Genomic DNA, 15,460 nt, shown 5'->3' with positions numbered 1-15,460 from the left:
CCATGTCTGGTCAACGGCCGGGAATTGTGATCATAGGATAGTGCAAGACCACATGCGGGTCCTCGAGTATCTCACAGTTGCTCTCGGTCTGTGGCAGGGAGTGTCGAATCTGTCACGAGGGCTGGTCATCGGTAAGTACCGGTCCATACAAAGTGTCGGTCAACATTTGATCGTGGCGGGGGGGGCTGTAGCCTACAACTCTTGAAATACCGGCCACACGCCGGCTTTCCTGGCGGTCCAGGACTTTGACTCTTTATACGGCGTCTTGAAACGGGGACAGAGTCGACTCCTGTGGGGTTGTTTGCCTCGGGCGACGGTGGAGCAGAACGGATACCCTTGTCGGTGATGTCGTCGAGTGAATGTTGTGACGGGTAGGGCAGGTAACGGTGGAAACAGCGTAGATCTTGGCTTCAGCCTCTTTGTCTCTGTTGATGCGCGCCAACGCAGGGGTATCAAGGCTGTATGTGAAAGTCGGTAACAAACTTTGAACCTGATGGGAGTAGAAATTCGAGGGCAGGGCTCTCGAGTCGTCCAAGAGGGGTTCGAGGAAGTTCACCTTGGTAAAAACGGTGGGGGGTTCCGAGGTGCTGAGAGTCGAGACGTTTAAATCAGCAATGGTGGCCGATTGGGAAAGAAGAAACGAGAAGTGTCCCGGATTTGGAGTTGTGCCTTGTTGGACACAGGAAGGATGAGAACGAATTCACGACAGAAACGCACTTTGCAAAGGGCTGGCTGGGGCTGGGCTGGTCTTGTCCCTGAGACCATTCCTAAGTGGTCCGGAAATACTTGAAAATCAGGGGCATGCGATGGGGAATGCTTGATGTCAAGGCGGATTTTTCAGGGTTCCCAGCCGATCTGAGAATCGCAATGATCAGCATGCCCACAAATGGCACGCGGTGCGACGTGACTGCTAAGGTCATGGATCCACAGTGACCTCACCGGCGGGGTTGGTACTTCGTGAAAGTTACCATACACTGTATCGCGGCACATGGCCCATTTACTAAATCAGAACGCTAAGCTAGAGAAGAGCGCATCGGTTGGTCAGTTTTTCCTTTATTCTGCTGATGATGAAATCGCACCAACCTAAGCTCCCATCCTGTGCCGAGAATAACGCTAAAAGTTCTGAGGTACAGAAGGTACTGTACACGGCAAGTGAGTTGAGAACGACTGCGTAGGGACGAGTTCGCGCGTACGGAGTATTGGATGTCAGCAAGTGTCGTCATAGTAGCCCACCGAAGTTTCGCGTTCGACCTGCAGTGGGAGGGCGAGAAAGCGGCGATCGACGTGTAATACAAGAGATGAATGTTAACGTTACATAGAGCGGGAACCGGGAAGCCAGCGTCATGACCTATGGCATGCAGTCCCCCTATGACAAGTGCATTTATTTATGTATTGTACAGCGTACAGCCGCTTACAACAGCGAGCAGAGACGACATGCTGGCGCCGAGCTGTGAGGCACTGGGAAGGCTGTGTCATTGTCCCGAACTTGGAAAATTTGGTGTTCTAGATCTCAGCGGACCGTCTCAGCGTTGCAAGCAAACTCGACCTTTGATTGGGAAATCAAGCATGCCGGTTGGTCCCTTGTTGGTCTTGATCGGTTTCGGGGTCCCACCCACACCACCTTCCCGCCACCCCAGGAGTCGGAAAGTCGATCTCTCGGACCACCTTCCCCGAAGCTTGTCCACCGAGGCGGATGAAGTACGGTGATACCATACATGTGTATAGGACTGCGTACTGATTCGGCCAGTTTACGAAAATAATCGTAGGAACTTCTGGTTAAGGAATTAAAGTATCGCCCGGGCGTCTATTTCTGACAGCCGGGCGAACATCACGTGTTCGCAGTATGCACTGATGACGTTTCACATGACAGTTTAGTTGTTCGCCTCATAATCTCGCTTTCGTGATGTTCCAGTCTAAGCACCGCTGCGAAACACCCAGGGAATATGTTCGTGGCAGGAATCATCATAGGATGTGCCTGTCCGCTATCAGAAGCGGCCACACAGGAAGAGATGCAATCTGTCATGCTCGTCATCGTCAAGTGCCACGACAGCCCGCCAAACCCAAGTTGAGACCCAGACACCGGATTATGTCGTCGAAGGGGAGAGTCCACCTGTCGGGTCGAAGCCATCAGACGAGCAGACCGAGAAGAGTACCCAAGCCGGGTTCAAAGTCGCAACCAACAAGCAGCTCACCCGCGGCTATAGCCGAATGTAGAGATCCAGGCAATCAATTCTCCATTCCCTTCGCCCAAGAAAACTCCGTAGCCATTCCAACCCGAGTCCCGTCCATTCCACCTTGGCTCGCGAAAGTCGGTCTGTGGCAGCGGCAGCCAGAGCTCCGACAGTCGTGTTGAACATGTCTGTATTCGACCCCGCTGCTGTGGTGTTGGGGTTAGCGGACTTGTCCACTTGCCATCCCGGGATGGGCAGGTATATGTAGCTTCCTGCAGGCTGCGACTGGAACCAGTTGCTTCCGAGGTCGAGGAAGCAACGGTCGGACCAGTTGCATGATGTCAAAAAGAGTATGAGGAGGAGGAACGAGCAGTAGAAGCAGGGCCGGTTGAGGAAGTATGTGCAGAGAAAGAAGAGAAAGATGAAAGCCGGCGACGCGTTTGTCGGGATGAAGAGGAGCGGAAGCCAACTGAAGGAAATGTCTGTTAGCATCTGCGGGTTTTCCGCCGAGTTCCTTCCAAAGGGAGAAAGGTTGCCCACCTGCGAAGACAAAACATCATGGATGCCAACGCCCGTCTTGACCGGCTCTTTGTTGCACGAGAGGAGGTTCGCGATGACGGGCCGCAGCCTGGTCGACGTGGCGCGGCCCTGAGAAAGGAATGGCAATAAGCTGAGGAGACGACGGGGTAATGAAACGCCGTATCGCGAAGCTAAGCGACCGAGTGAATGTGTCCTGGGATTCGCAATGTTTCTGGCGTCGGACGATGGCGCAAAGGCCCAATCTCAGTAGGCTGCCGGATGATTAGGGATTGGTTTTCAGGCAGGATGTTCTATGTGGACTGCAATGTATCGGTCGTCGAAGCGGCGTGTCTTGGCTGATTGAGGAAGTTGGAGGGTTGGCGTCGCTGGAGTGCTTGGAAGTTGGCACGAACTTTACTGTCAGGACGGCGTGGTATCAATTATCAGAGACGCATGGACCACCCTTGAGGCCGACCTTGCTTGGACATCCAATCCTAACGACATGAAGTGCAATTCGTTGCAGTGTTGCAGATAAAGGCTTGCCAAGAAACGCTGCCCAGCTATAGACATCTTCTTGTGCTCTCTCTTTTAACTTTTCCCATATGGTTGAACTACAAGTCGCGTTGCATGAGGTTCTGACGCGGGACAAGCCGACCACACCGCCGCCGCTCGCCGAGAGCCCCACCAACGACGGGACGGGAGAGCCGCCGCCATGAATGCCATCGACCCGCCCACCCCATCCTCCGCCGCTGCAGCGCAATCAAACTCAAAAGCTCATGGTGCCCAATTTGCTTGATGTCGAACTTGTTTGATGCTGCAATCAGCTTGCATATGTAGTAGCCCACCATCCATTTCTCATCTCACATTTTGTGCAGTCGTTGCCGGCTAGGGCGATGACTGTCACATAGAGCAGCCCTGTTTCTTCGCCCCGAAATCGTGTACCATTGGGCCGTTGTGAGCTCCCGCTCCCCGTGAGTGCCATGAGTGCTTTCCGCTGCTGCATTGCTGTTGCTGCCACGCGCCACAACGATGGACACGTGTAACCGCTAAGCTAAGAAGGAGCTCGGGCCACCCCAACTCCCAGCGCCTCGGCGACCTGAAAGATAATTTTCAGAAGCACCTCCATCCCAAGCAGCCCAAGCATCCAGAGCAAACGTCTTTTATCGGCAAACATCGCTGCTTTTTTGCAGAAACCTGCGGCTGCCTCTGCTTGCCGATCGCAGCAGCTTTGCCGAAACGCGTTTTTGTGATTTTATTGCCATCCATCTCCGTTGTCATCGGTGGAGCTTTCTACGTTGATTAGTGTTTGCTGGACGTTTCCCTGTTGGGTCGGTCGGCCCTGCATTGGACTTCTCTCTTGTTTCGTCGGTTTGTGCTCTACCATCGTCCGCCTGTCAAACGAGGTCGCTGTCTGCCTGAGCAATAAGACATTCGACACACGTGGCTTTGGGCAAGGGTCTGAACACGATATTCAGTGGCTGCCATGTCCAGCTACGGCTTGTCTGGCGGCAGTGGCGCCGGCGATGATGCCGCAAATCCCAAGTTTGAATCGCTACTTGCTCAGCTCCGCCTCCAGTCGTCGCCGAGTCCCGGCCCCGGCGCGCCCTCCGACTCCGAGTATCGCGGTCAGTTCAACTACAATCCCAGCAATCAGTCATTCTACGGCAATCACTCCAATTCCGACTCACCCAATCTGCCGAGCCATGCCCAACACGCCTTGGATTCGCCCGCTTTCCTCCCCGAAGCTCCTACACCGCCCGTTGCCTTCTCCCACTCCCAGTTCCCACCCGGCATGATGAATTCCATGGCCGCCGTTCGCGGTGGCGGACCTGGGACTGGAGACGACCGGACCTCGCATTTGCTGAACCTGCTCAAGTTCAGCGGGCAGGGTGGCCCTGCGAACTCGCACCAACCTTCGGCTCGGGAGCCGCCAATGACTTTCAACCCAGCGCCGATTGCACCACCCGTCATCCATGCGCCCGCCCCCGCAGCCGCCGATCCCACTGGCTTGCTTGCTGCTCTTATGAAGGGCAGCCTGCAGCCCGAACCAGTCAGGCCAGAGCCCAGCTCCTCGTCATGGAACCAGGCATCGCCCCCCTCGGGCACCCAGCAGTACCTCCTCAATCTCCTCAACAGGCCCAAACCGAGCCAGCACGAGGCAGCCGAGCCCGCAGAATCCAGCCTGCTTACACCACCGCCGGCTGCCGACGATCACAGGGATAACGAGAGCTCGCACGGTGGCCGCTCTGCAGAGCCTACTCTTGTCGGGACGTTGGCGTCACGCTCCGAGTTCGATTTTGAACCCAAGGACCTTGAGTCTCCGCCTCCAAAGTTCGATTCCACCCCACATTCTCAACATTCGCACCAGTCCAGCTCGAGGCCGGCTGTTTTTGGCTACCAAGACCATTTGGACAACCATTCGGGACCGTCACCGGCCCATAAAACACCGAAATCTTCCACCACGCCAGGTGGTTCGGGCTCGACCGTTGGTCCTGCACACCACCCGGCGCCCGTCCCGACCCAAATCCTCAAGAAGCCCGATCCTGTCCAGGCGGCCCACGAACAGAAGCGTCCACTCAGCGACCACGGCGCTGTCGACAGCCCTGAGCATACCAGGCGCAAGCTCGAGCACCCGGTCTCTCCTCTATCGCAAATGCACGCCGCCCCCGGACCCAAGAGCAGGTCTGTATCGCCCCTGTCAAACAATCCCAGCTCGTTGGTCCATGCGGTTCCGGCTACTGGCCGTGCCGCCAGCGAAGACAAGAAAGAGAGCGTGGCGGATGCCGTCAGCGGCCTCGCCGAGCAGGCCAATAGAGAAGCCAGCGAGGCTCTGGCTCGAGCCGAACAGGAACACACAGAGGCCGTTGAACCTGCCGAGCAGCTGGAGCGCACCATTAGCGCTACAAAGGACGAGGGATCTTCACATTCGCCCCGCGCGTCCTCTCCGGTCGATAAGAGAGAGCCGACCGAGGAAGAGGGCCGGGCGTTCCTGGATTCCAGCCTCGCACAGGATTTTGCCCAATCGACCCGGGGACTCGTGGCTGACAGCTGGGAGAGCGCCGAGGCCGAGGAGATCGTCGTCATTGAGGAGACGGCTGCTCCTGTCAAGGTGTACAACTTCCCCATGAAGCCATGGATCACCATAAGTCTCCAGGACACGAACGAGCCCCGCCCTGTCTTCCGCGAAGAGGCCATTCTCGACATTGCCCGTCTCAAGAAGGACTTTGACCAGGTGGACCGCAACCTTGTCTCGGCTACCGAGACCTACATGGCTTACGGTATGTCCAAGGCCGGTGGTCTACGCGTGATAAGGCAAGACGATGGTAAGGACGCCAAGCTTTTCACCGACACCAAAGACCGCATCTTCAACGTCGCCATCTCCACCTCTCCGGCCGACCACCATGCCAAGGAGGCAGTCATCGGCACCGGTATCAGCGGGACTGTGTACTGGGTCCAGCTCAAGAATGGTGATCGAGATCACCTGGAAGATGCGCATCCGGAGCAATACGGGTTCGCTCTTCCGCCAATGTCGACTCAGGAAGGCGGCGATGCCCCGGGCGGCGTCCTCAAGACGCGCGCGCGCGCGTCTTCGATGCATCCGGACTTCTTCGCCGTCGGCAGGGGCAAGTCCATCAACATCGTCTGGCCCTCCTTTGTCTTCGAGAACAACTTGATCAAGGACGGGCACGACCGCATTGTCGATACCGAGAAACTCCTGAAGCAATGCTCGCTGAAGATCAACACCGGTAAGGCTGGCAAGGACTTCACTTTTAGCCAGGACGACACTCTCGTTGTCTCGCTGGATAAATCCGGCCGGGTCAAGTTCTGGGACGTCCGCGACCTGACGGCTGCCAAGGAGGGCTCCGACCCCCTCAACCCCATGCCGGCGCGGACATCGCTGGAGATCAAGGAGCCGCTCATGACCCTGACTACCACGCCCGAGGGCGAAAAAGCGTGGCCCACGTCGGTGATGCTGCTGGATAAGTTCCGTCCGTACCAGAAACGTGCCGCCTTGAGGTACATGGTCGTGGGCATGAAGCAAAACCACACCCTCCAGCTCTGGGATCTCGCATTAGGCAAGCCGGTGCAGGAGTTCAACTTTCCGCACAACAAGGAGTCCGACGCCGTGTGTAGCGTCATGTACCATGCGCCGTCCAGCATGATCATTGTCGGGCATCCGACTCGCAACTCGATCTACTTCCTCCATCTGTCGGCGCCCAAGTACACGCTCAAGAATCTTTCCCAGGTCGACTACATCCAACGCCTTGTCGCTCAGGATCCGTCAATCCCGCAGCCAGAGTCTACTGCCGTCATTAGTGGTATTCGGGAGTACTCGCTTGCCAATAAGGGTGTGCTCCGCAGTCTCGATATTCTCGAAAATCCCACTGCTTCCGCTGACAATGACGAGCCGACGCTCTTCGAGCTGTACGCCATGCACTCCAAGGGTGTCACGTGCTTGTTCATCAAGCAGTCGGAGCTGGGTTGGACGAAGGACAACAAGGTGATCGCCCCTGCCGATGCCGTCGAAGCTGGTCTGGCCAAAATTTCAAAGCTGGTGGCTCCGACCCCGGGCCATCCGACCGAGACACAACACGGCAGCGTTGCGGGTGATGCTGCTGCAACTCCGCAGATTCGGATCGCCACGCGTGGCGCTAAGGACGCCGCGCTGAAGGTCCCATCGCCCCAGGTTGACGAGAAGAAGGTCTCGGAGGCGGTGACTCCGCCAAAGTTCGAGCGTAAGGATGAGGTTGAAACCCCGGGACCTGCGCCGGAGAGGAGCGAAAAGAAAGGGCGAAAGAAGAAGGCCGCCGCTGCTGCCGCTGCTGCGGCCGCCGCCGCCGCCGGTTCTACCGATCGCGACAACATGACGTCGAATGGCGCGGTTGACATCAGTCGGGCGCTATCGCAGTCCAAGGCCAACAGCAAATCTTCTCGCAACCCCGAGGCATCTTCGGACACCGCTTCGAGCAAACCTTCCACCGATTTCTCATTCGCCTCCAACGCGATTTCCCAAGAACTCGACGCTGTGGTCACCAAAATGGAGTCGCGCATCGTTTCCAACATCTCGGGTCGTTTCGATGCTGTTTTCAATGAAATTTTGAAGCAGATGCAAACTTTCCAGGACAGTCGCGACTCGGCCTTTGCCAGCAATCAGTCAACCTTGCTGCAGATGGTCGCTGACGTCCTCAACGACAACACCGAGGCGGTTCTGAAGAATTTGATCATCGCCCAGATCAATAACAATGTCATACCCTCGGTCCGCAGCGCCGTCGACAAATCTGTGTCCGACCAGCTCAGTGCCAGATCGAGCGCCCAAGTTAGCGCCATTCAAAAGGAAATACAGAGGCTCCTTCCCAACGCGCTCAACCAGATAATGCAGAAGCCGGACGTTCTCAAACCGATCTCGGACAAGGTCTCGCACAGCATCAATGCCCAGGTTGAGGCACAGATCAGCAATTCGCTTAACATTCTCGCTCCCGCCATCGCCAAGACGACGGCTCAGAGTGTGCATCAGCGCATTGTTGAGGATGTCAACGGTCGGATCAGCGAGGCCTTCGCGCAGCTTGAGGAGCGTCGCCGAGGCGAAGATGCTAAGTTCGACCGACTGATTGGTCTGACGCAGGACCTCTCCAATGCCATCTCGTCCTTGGCGGCGACTCAAACCCAGATGCAGCAGGAGCTCGCGGCTCTGAAGCAACAGATTCACGACCAAGTTCGCGAGAGGCCTTCTGCCGCCGAAGAACATGCCCGTGGCCATGGACACTCTCACAGCGGCGCTGGCTCCCATGGCCTGCCCAGTGCCGGCTCGCGGGAGCTGGTCAGCTATCCCGCACAGCATCACCAGCATCAGCCACCTGCGGCGCATTCGCACCCAGCCCAGGCCCCGTACGGGCACCAAGCGCACCAGCAGCACCAGCATCCTCATCAATACGGCAGCCAAGAAGGACAGGTGGTGTTCGCGCCCCTCAGCCGAGAAGAGCGTCAGAAGTTGGAGCTTGAAAACCTGACAGAGGCGATTGACGGGCTGATGCGGTCAGGCAATTATGATGAGGCCATGCTGCGATGGCTTCAGTCGGGCGACAGCACCGAAGAGGTGTTCCAGCAGGTGCTATCTAACTACAACCCAATCTTCGTGCAGGAGCTGCAGCCTCTCCTCTTGCTTTCAGTCGGCGCCACGGTGTCGGTTGACCTGAGCCGCAACTCGCAAAAACTGATGAAGAAGGTGAACCTCTTGGAGGTTGTAATCTACGCATTCAACCAGAAGCTTGGGAGTTTGGTACGTTTTTGTCCTTAACCCGTTCCCGCCTTTGCACTCAGCGCTAATGCCCTTCCTTCTGTACTGCAGGATGACCAAGTCCGAGAAGTCACGCCCAAGATTATGACGCTGCTCAAGACACGGATTGAGCAGCTGCTCCTCGAAATTAGCCGTATCGCGCCGCACGATCCAGCGCTCAAGACCCTCTCCAGTATGAGCCAGATCGCTGGCCGCATTGCTGAGAGCGTCCAGGTGCGCCACGGCCCTATGCATGCGCCTGGTCACATGGGCGCTCCCTTTTAGACGTGCTGCACCGGATAAGATGATAGAAGGTGCCCACACATTATGATGGAGGGCAGGCAGGCAACACGGTGCTGGCTTTAGGAATATGTCATGATGGCTCTGATCGATACCCTCGGTGGCGCAGCGGTTTCTGGTTGGGCAGATTGGGGCATTTGGGGTACGGTCAGCTCAGACATCAATTCGTTCCTTTTCAAGACGGAGATTCTGGTGGCCCATATTAACCCGTGAATTCGGTGGCAGCGGGAGACTGGAAGGCCGTGTGTTATGAAACGCCATGTATGTACAGTATAACAGATGGTTTTGATTTTAAAGACAAATTGGGACTCTTTACTCTCAGCATTGTGCCCGACTCTGCAATGTGCCGAAGGCTGGGACAGCTGGAACATGACCTGGAAAAGACCGATGCCCAGGACACGCCCTTGCTTTCCTCTAGTCAGGCAAGGAACAGCCATGGTCCAGCAAATGCAGAGTGGTTTCTCTTACCGGCAGTTCTGGGCTTCCAGCAGCTGACAGACAGATAAACCAAGGACCCGGCGGGCGCGCTGTTTCTGCGCTGGAAGTCGCTGCGCAAGGTCTCCCTCCCTGTCTTTGGGGCCTGCCTGGTACGAGCTCCACATGTTGTGCTGGGGAGAGGTAAAGCAGAGGTGTGCAGAGCCAACGTCAGCCGGTCTTGAACATCTTCTTACCGACTATAGAGCCTTATAGGTACCTGATTACAACTGTAGATGTTCCTATTACATTTTCGCCACAATGTCTTGGATTACGGACAGACTTTAAGTTGGCAAAACAAACCTGACTCAAGCCGCAGAGTACTTGATCCTACTACTAACTGGTAGTGTAGTGGTTCCTTATTCACTGGAGCACACAGCATGAGACAATAGCAACGAGGAGCAGCAAGTCACTGTGTATTTTGACCTTAGCTACCCTATCTACTCTCGAACGAGACTTCAAACGAGCGAGTAGAGAAACACGCCTTGTTGAAAGGCGGAGTATGAAGAGCACAGAAAGCTGCCTCTATTTAAAGGCGGCCCTGGGTCAAGTGAGACCCACAAAATGGGACAAGCAACTTCCGAGCCAGCCCCATCACACCATGTCGCCAGGGCGTTAATCCGAGAGTCTAGCACTGGTTGTGAAACGACCAGATGTGGTTACTCAAGTGAGCCGGCACAGTCAGGGCGATGCCGCGCTGCAGCCAGTTGGAGCCTTGGCAATCTCGCTAACTACCGTTCCCCATTAGATAAATCTAGTCACGCTTCTTCTGAATTGGCAGGTTAATTCTCGGACATCCTTCAGGGGTTTTACACTGACCGGACGAAGTGGTACAACCATTGTCGCCGCGGACGGAGCTGGCGCGGTCACCTTTGCCGTTGAGATTCCCTGAAGAGACTCGTTGTTAGTACTTGATTTCATCTTGTATCGACCGCGTTGGTACGAGAGGACATGGATGGTGAGCATACAGCAAGCGGCATTGCTGTTGCGAGTTTCTCTGTGGGCAGCACCGCCGTAGTTGACGTCGTCATAGAGGGTGAAGTCTCGGGCGGAGGTCACGGAGGCGAGGATGATTGCGATGAAGAGGGTGAGCTGCATTATGGGCGAGTGGAAGTTGCCTTGGTTGAAACTTAGAGTAGTAGTGGGACGTTGAGTGAAGATGGGGGTGCGGATGAGGGGGAGGAGTTGGGCACTGAGAGCGGCAGACATGCCCGTCCTTATACACTTCAACTCCTGCCAACCCTCTGGCTTGTCTCTTTGAGCTGACATGTTTACCGGTCGTCGTTCACGTCAGCAGAGAAATCAACACAGGTTTCAATGATGATAGGGAACAGCACTCAAAAGACGTGCCGTCATGTTGCTTGAGTCCGAGCTTACATGCGTGAAGGATGCTACATTCGGTATTGATGAGCATCTATGCAAGGGCGAGGTGAGACGAGAAGTCTTGTCACCGCGGTGTTACGACCTGAAGTACGGGCCTGACTCGGTTAGGTGCGATTGGGAGCCATCATGGATCGTGATGGCGAGCTCCCTGCACGGGTTGAGCAGACACGAGACGTTGTTTGAGGAACGATGGTTGGACAGACATATATTGCTTACGTACGAAAAGATCCTCTTGCGTGCCAAACTGGGTTCCACAGCAGAGTGTTTGAGGATGACTGGAGTCGGAGGACGGCATGGGCCAAGCCGCGCTTCGACGGGACACATTTCCAAGTTTGAGCCAGAACCATTACTCCGCAGATGCAGATCGTCTTGTCGGTGAGCAGATAGACGGAGGAGTTGAGAGTTTAGGCAGAGCTAGGACGTCGTCTGACTTGACAGCATTCCTAGCAATCTTGGACAGATTGGATGCAGTGTACATGTGGTCGGGCGGATGCTCCCTAACGAGACAGTTACAAACAAGGAGCGCTCATTGGCATCGAGATACTAGAGATAGTTGCTAGATGTCTGAGAGAGAGAGAAGCTAATCATACACCCATCACCCAGATCTCAATTACTCGAATTCAAAATGCCTAATCTCCTATTCACCTCACCTCTCGTCAATTACTCCCATCATTTCCTACTTTTCTATCAAGGCCCTAAGCTGCACGTCGTATATACGTGTACCCCTTCCCGGTGAACAAACATCGGGGGCCGCCCGCGCAGGCGGCCGGGCATCGCAAAAATTGGTAGACTGGTTCTTTTCAATCAGTTCTTTCAATTCCAAGGGGTTGCAGTGCCGCGTAGGCTTTGCGCGGCCGCGTGGGAGTCGAATCGCCGGTTTTTCGAGGTTTTTGACGTGCGGAATCGAGTGCCGAAAATGCCGCACCGCCCCGCCCGAACGATGATGATAGACGACAACCACCGCAATCAACCACTGCAACACATTTGCAAGATAGGGAATACTAGGTACGAAAACCACCCGATTCTTTCGACGTTTTGAAGAAGAGACAGGGCACCCACGGCCCTGCCCGGTTCTGAGAGTGGCGCTGGTGGTAGCGGCGAGGGGGGCTAATGATAGCGACGACGAGGATATGGAGCGAAAGCTAGCCTTGCCGACCGACCGGTTATAAGAGCAGGAGAGAGAGGGAGTATGGGTCCGTTAAGGGAGACAACACGGGCGGCTGGGCCCTCTTACGAGGCACTTCGTCCTTTGCAGCACTATAGTCAACTGGTAGCAAGACTGGTAGATCAGGGCAGGTTAGTGGCGGTTCGAGGCTGTTGAGGACTATGCCGGCGTGGTAGTTCTCGCCCAGCACGGCGCCGCTGCGAGATATGGTCGGCACTACAGCTTCGGCCTTGTGGGGAGACCCTTGTGGTGCAACGGGAAGCTGTTGGACAGCAACAGTTACAGGCTCGAATAGGCATAGACCAACCAGGTGACACTGCATCAATTGAGGCACTAGATGAAGCTTGAATTGACTGTCTGAACCATGCGTCATGTGTGTGTTGCTTGAAAGAACCGAGGGCTTCGGGACCCTCGCCAGACCCTGCTTTTGGGTGGGTGACGAGTCTTCCACGCTTACTGCATTGGGCAACCGTGCCCAGCCCCTGAATCCAGGTGCCAAGGAGCCAGTTCAGTTCAACAGAAGCTGGAAGTCGGGGTTACGCCTGGCGGAAGGTAGGCCGTGGTGGCTATATCGGACCGAGAAGAGGGCAGTTGAGTTGCGGTCCTGGCTTGCAACCGGGTCGCAGACGAGAAGCAGGCGATGCCTCGGCGGCGGACCTGTCAGACTATTGCGCGTGCTGGCCACGTCTCCTCGGGGCGTAGGCGCAGTATGGATGAAGCCGTGGATGAATTGTACCGGGAGGGTACCTTGGACTGTGGATGAATGCGTGGTGTCGCCGCCGTAAGGAGGTTGTGGTTTCGAGGAGCGGTATAGCTAGCTGGAGAGGACGGACATATGTGTCGGTTCTCCAAGAGGGAGGGAGCTTTGCAGTTGCCGAAGTACCCGGCTCGCACCTGGGCCCCGACCCTGCGTAGGTTGTAGTGGTGTCCTACGGAGCCCTGCATTGCTATGCCTCTTGCGAAGGGCTTAAAGTGCAAACCTTGGAGTCTTGCAGCTCGGGCGGACTAGGTCCGGCAGAGAGGTCTGGCCTTGCCTCTCTGATTAGATTGCCTCTGCAAGGCAAATCTTCGCTATATGGCTTAGGTAGCACCTTTGTAGAAAGAGAAATCTAAGGGACTTCAAGGCTTTAGCCGAGAACCTCAGGCCAATTGCCGGCAACTAGAAGAGGCCTGGAAGACCTGCCTATAGTGGGCCGAGTCCAGAGGGGTAGTCTTTGCCGGAGAAAAGAGCGAGCTGATCCACTTCAACAAAGGCCGAAGGTAATAGCCAAACCCAGTCAACCTGGCCCACCTAGAGGGCCAAGGCTTTGACGCTATACAGCCTACACCTTCTAGCCGGTTCCTCGGAGTCTGGCTAGATTGGAGGCTAGATTGGAAGGCCCACTAGGAAGCTGTCGAACGAAAGCTGAAAACACAGGACTTTGCACTATCTAGAATAGCTGCTAAGATATAGGGCCCAGCCCTAGCCAAGGCCAGGGAGGTCTATACTAGGTATTCGCAGTGCCCTAACCTACAGAGCTTCAAGCTTCCACCGGTCTACCCCCATTAGAGGTCAGCTACAGGGTATCGTAAGAGACCTTTAGAAGGCTCAGAATAAGAGCCAACTGATAGTAGCTGAGGCCTACAAGGCTACTCTAACCCGACATCTTGAGGCCGAAACGTAGGTTCCTTCACTAGACCTTTACCTCAATGAGAGGCTAGCCGACTTCGAAGACACGCTCCAAATGTGATGGGCTGAGCCCATGATGGCCTCGGCAACCCTCGGCCGTGGTATCATGATAACGTCATCCTGAGGCAGGCAGTGTCTGTGTGGTCCGGAGCATATAAGAGCTGCCCTGTCTTCCTGTCATCTAGTTCTCTCTTTTCTTCTTCTCTCTCCATTCGAGGCAAACTCGTAGAGTCGTCACCAGCTAGTTGCAATATACTCCTGGGACCGTTACACCAAAAGCCTACCCTCCCGACTCCTCAGCCTTCTCAGCTGACAATAAGGCCTGCAATTGGGCCTGCAACCAGGCCTGCAACTAGGCCTGCAACAAGGCCTCTTCTAAGATACCGGCCCCCTAGCCTGCTAGTCGAGGAGGCCTGTAACAGGATCCGCAACCGCTTCTAGAACTATAAAGAGCCTGAGGGCCAATGCAATCTCTAGTAATAAGAGAAGCTACAGAGGCTATCTCAATCTAGAGAGCCCAAGGCAAGAACTCTATAGTCTCAATAAGGCCTGGAAGGCTGGGTAGGTTAGGAGGCCACCAATTGACTACAACGGTATAGGGCTCGGAACCAGGCTCTACCCACCGTATAAATGGCCGACTACCAGCTAAAACTTGACAAAGGGCACTAGAACGGCATGAGGGCCTCACAAAGGCTGAGAGCTCCCTACTAACCTAAGCTCGGACCGAGCTATAGGCCTCAAGGACTTCCTCTTCCGGGCCAGGGTCTCTCGAAAACCTACCCCCTACTGCGAATGCGGCCGGGGCAGGGGAACAGTGGAACACTTAGCTGTGTGGTGCCGCCAATCACCGAAGCAAAGGACCTGGCCGGTTACAGAGATACGCTCGCAGAGAGACCTGTACAGGGCTCTCGACGGGTGGGGAAACAAAGAGAGAAGGCTTGCAAGGAAGGTGATTAGGTACCTACGATGCTCTGGGAGGCTCCTGGAGTATAGGCTAGCTATAGGCTAGAACTAGGCTAGTTTTGCTGGCCTAGTTAGCTATCTGCCCCTTCTTTCCCCTACAGTAAGTAGATTCAGGACTTCAACTAGTATAGGAGAGACAGAGGTTCTTAGTCCAGCCTTGTAGGTATGGTTTTCCTTTACAATTAGTGGTCGAAGGTCTGGCGAGCCCTAGGGCATAGCGGTATAGGAATAATAATATATTCTTATTATTATTCCTACACCGCTGTGCCCTAGGGCGTGCCGGACCTTCAACAACTTACTATACAGGAAAACCGCGCCCGTGGGCCGGGTGAAAAACCCATATCGACAATCAAGAAAACGATCAGTGTGCGATCCTGCAAACACAAAGTGGGAAGGCCTCTTGGCCTTCGAATGAAAGGGTATCAGACTGCGAACTCCAGCTCCAGCCTCCTGGCCAGACTGTACATCGGCAATTTCCCCGAGTCCATCAGCCAGTCCAGGATCCTCCCCGTTAGCCGTGCAGCTTTGGGACTGATTCCCTG

The 15,460-nt window shown here is 55.4% G+C and overlaps 5 protein-coding genes across 5 annotated transcripts; 3 read left to right on the top strand and 2 right to left on the bottom strand.

Moving 5' to 3' along the window:
* The first annotated feature begins 1,090 nt into the window (after positions 1-1,090).
* On the top strand, positions 1,091-1,767 carry N657DRAFT_161099 (uncharacterized protein). Its single transcript, XM_062786016.1, has one exon. The coding sequence runs from the start codon at positions 1,351-1,353 to the stop codon at positions 1,705-1,707; it is 357 nt and encodes a 118-aa protein (XP_062644166.1). The 5' UTR covers positions 1,091-1,350; the 3' UTR covers positions 1,708-1,767.
* A 185-nt stretch (positions 1,768-1,952) lies between these two features.
* Positions 1,953-3,016, bottom strand: N657DRAFT_161010 (uncharacterized protein). Its single transcript, XM_062786015.1, has 2 exons — positions 2,712-3,016; positions 1,953-2,640 (listed from the first exon to the last, which is right to left on the bottom strand). Exons 1-2 carry the CDS (start codon positions 2,729-2,731, stop codon positions 2,199-2,201), a joined length of 462 nt encoding a protein of 153 aa, XP_062644165.1. The 5' UTR covers positions 2,732-3,016; the 3' UTR covers positions 1,953-2,198.
* Positions 3,017-3,809: 793 nt separating this feature from the next.
* On the top strand, positions 3,810-9,580 carry N657DRAFT_603046 (uncharacterized protein). The gene is made up of 2 exons (XM_062790136.1): positions 3,810-8,967; positions 9,037-9,580. Exons 1-2 carry the CDS (start codon positions 4,174-4,176, stop codon positions 9,247-9,249), a joined length of 5,007 nt encoding a protein of 1,668 aa, XP_062644164.1. The 5' UTR covers positions 3,810-4,173; the 3' UTR covers positions 9,250-9,580.
* Positions 9,581-10,162: 582 nt separating this feature from the next.
* N657DRAFT_625329 (uncharacterized protein) lies at positions 10,163-10,836 on the bottom strand (the record flags this gene model as incomplete). Its single annotated transcript, XM_062790748.1, has 2 exons — positions 10,163-10,465; positions 10,690-10,836. The coding sequence occupies 2 exons, from the start codon at positions 10,834-10,836 to the stop codon at positions 10,367-10,369; spliced, it is 246 nt and encodes an 81-aa protein (XP_062644163.1). The 3' UTR covers positions 10,163-10,366.
* A 1,777-nt stretch (positions 10,837-12,613) lies between these two features.
* On the top strand, positions 12,614-13,168 carry N657DRAFT_160938 (uncharacterized protein). The gene has a single exon (XM_062786014.1). It carries the CDS (start codon positions 12,658-12,660, stop codon positions 13,069-13,071), a length of 414 nt encoding a protein of 137 aa, XP_062644162.1. The 5' UTR covers positions 12,614-12,657; the 3' UTR covers positions 13,072-13,168.
* Positions 13,169-15,460: the final 2,292 nt, after the last annotated feature.

Source organism: Parathielavia appendiculata, assembly GCF_033297405.1.
Source record: "Parathielavia appendiculata strain CBS 731.68 unplaced genomic scaffold N657scaffold_17, whole genome shotgun sequence".
Taxonomy (NCBI): Eukaryota; Fungi; Ascomycota; class Sordariomycetes; order Sordariales; family Chaetomiaceae; genus Parathielavia; species Parathielavia appendiculata.
This window is presented reverse-complemented; position numbering and strand designations above follow the sequence as displayed.

What these genes read in the sequence shown, in the direction of transcription:
- N657DRAFT_161099 (XM_062786016.1), top strand. Translation starts at nt 1,351, where the DNA reads ATGGCATGCAGTCCCCCTATGACAAGTGCATTTATTTATGTATTGTAC.
- N657DRAFT_161010 (XM_062786015.1), bottom strand. Translation starts at nt 2,731, where the DNA reads ATGATGTTTTGTCTTCGCAG. An exon ending in ATGATGTTTTGTCTTCGCAG is followed by an intron (nt 2,641 to 2,711) that starts GTGGGCAACCTT and finishes CATTTCCTTCAG; the next exon opens with TTGGCTTCCGCTCCTCTTCA.
- N657DRAFT_603046 (XM_062790136.1), top strand. Translation starts at nt 4,174, where the DNA reads ATGTCCAGCTACGGCTTGTCTGGCGGCAGTGGCGCCGGCGATGATGCC. An exon ending in ACCAGAAGCTTGGGAGTTTG is followed by an intron (nt 8,968 to 9,036) that starts GTACGTTTTTGT and finishes TCTGTACTGCAG; the next exon opens with GATGACCAAGTCCGAGAAGT.
- N657DRAFT_160938 (XM_062786014.1), top strand. Translation starts at nt 12,658, where the DNA reads ATGTGTGTGTTGCTTGAAAGAACCGAGGGCTTCGGGACCCTCGCCAGA.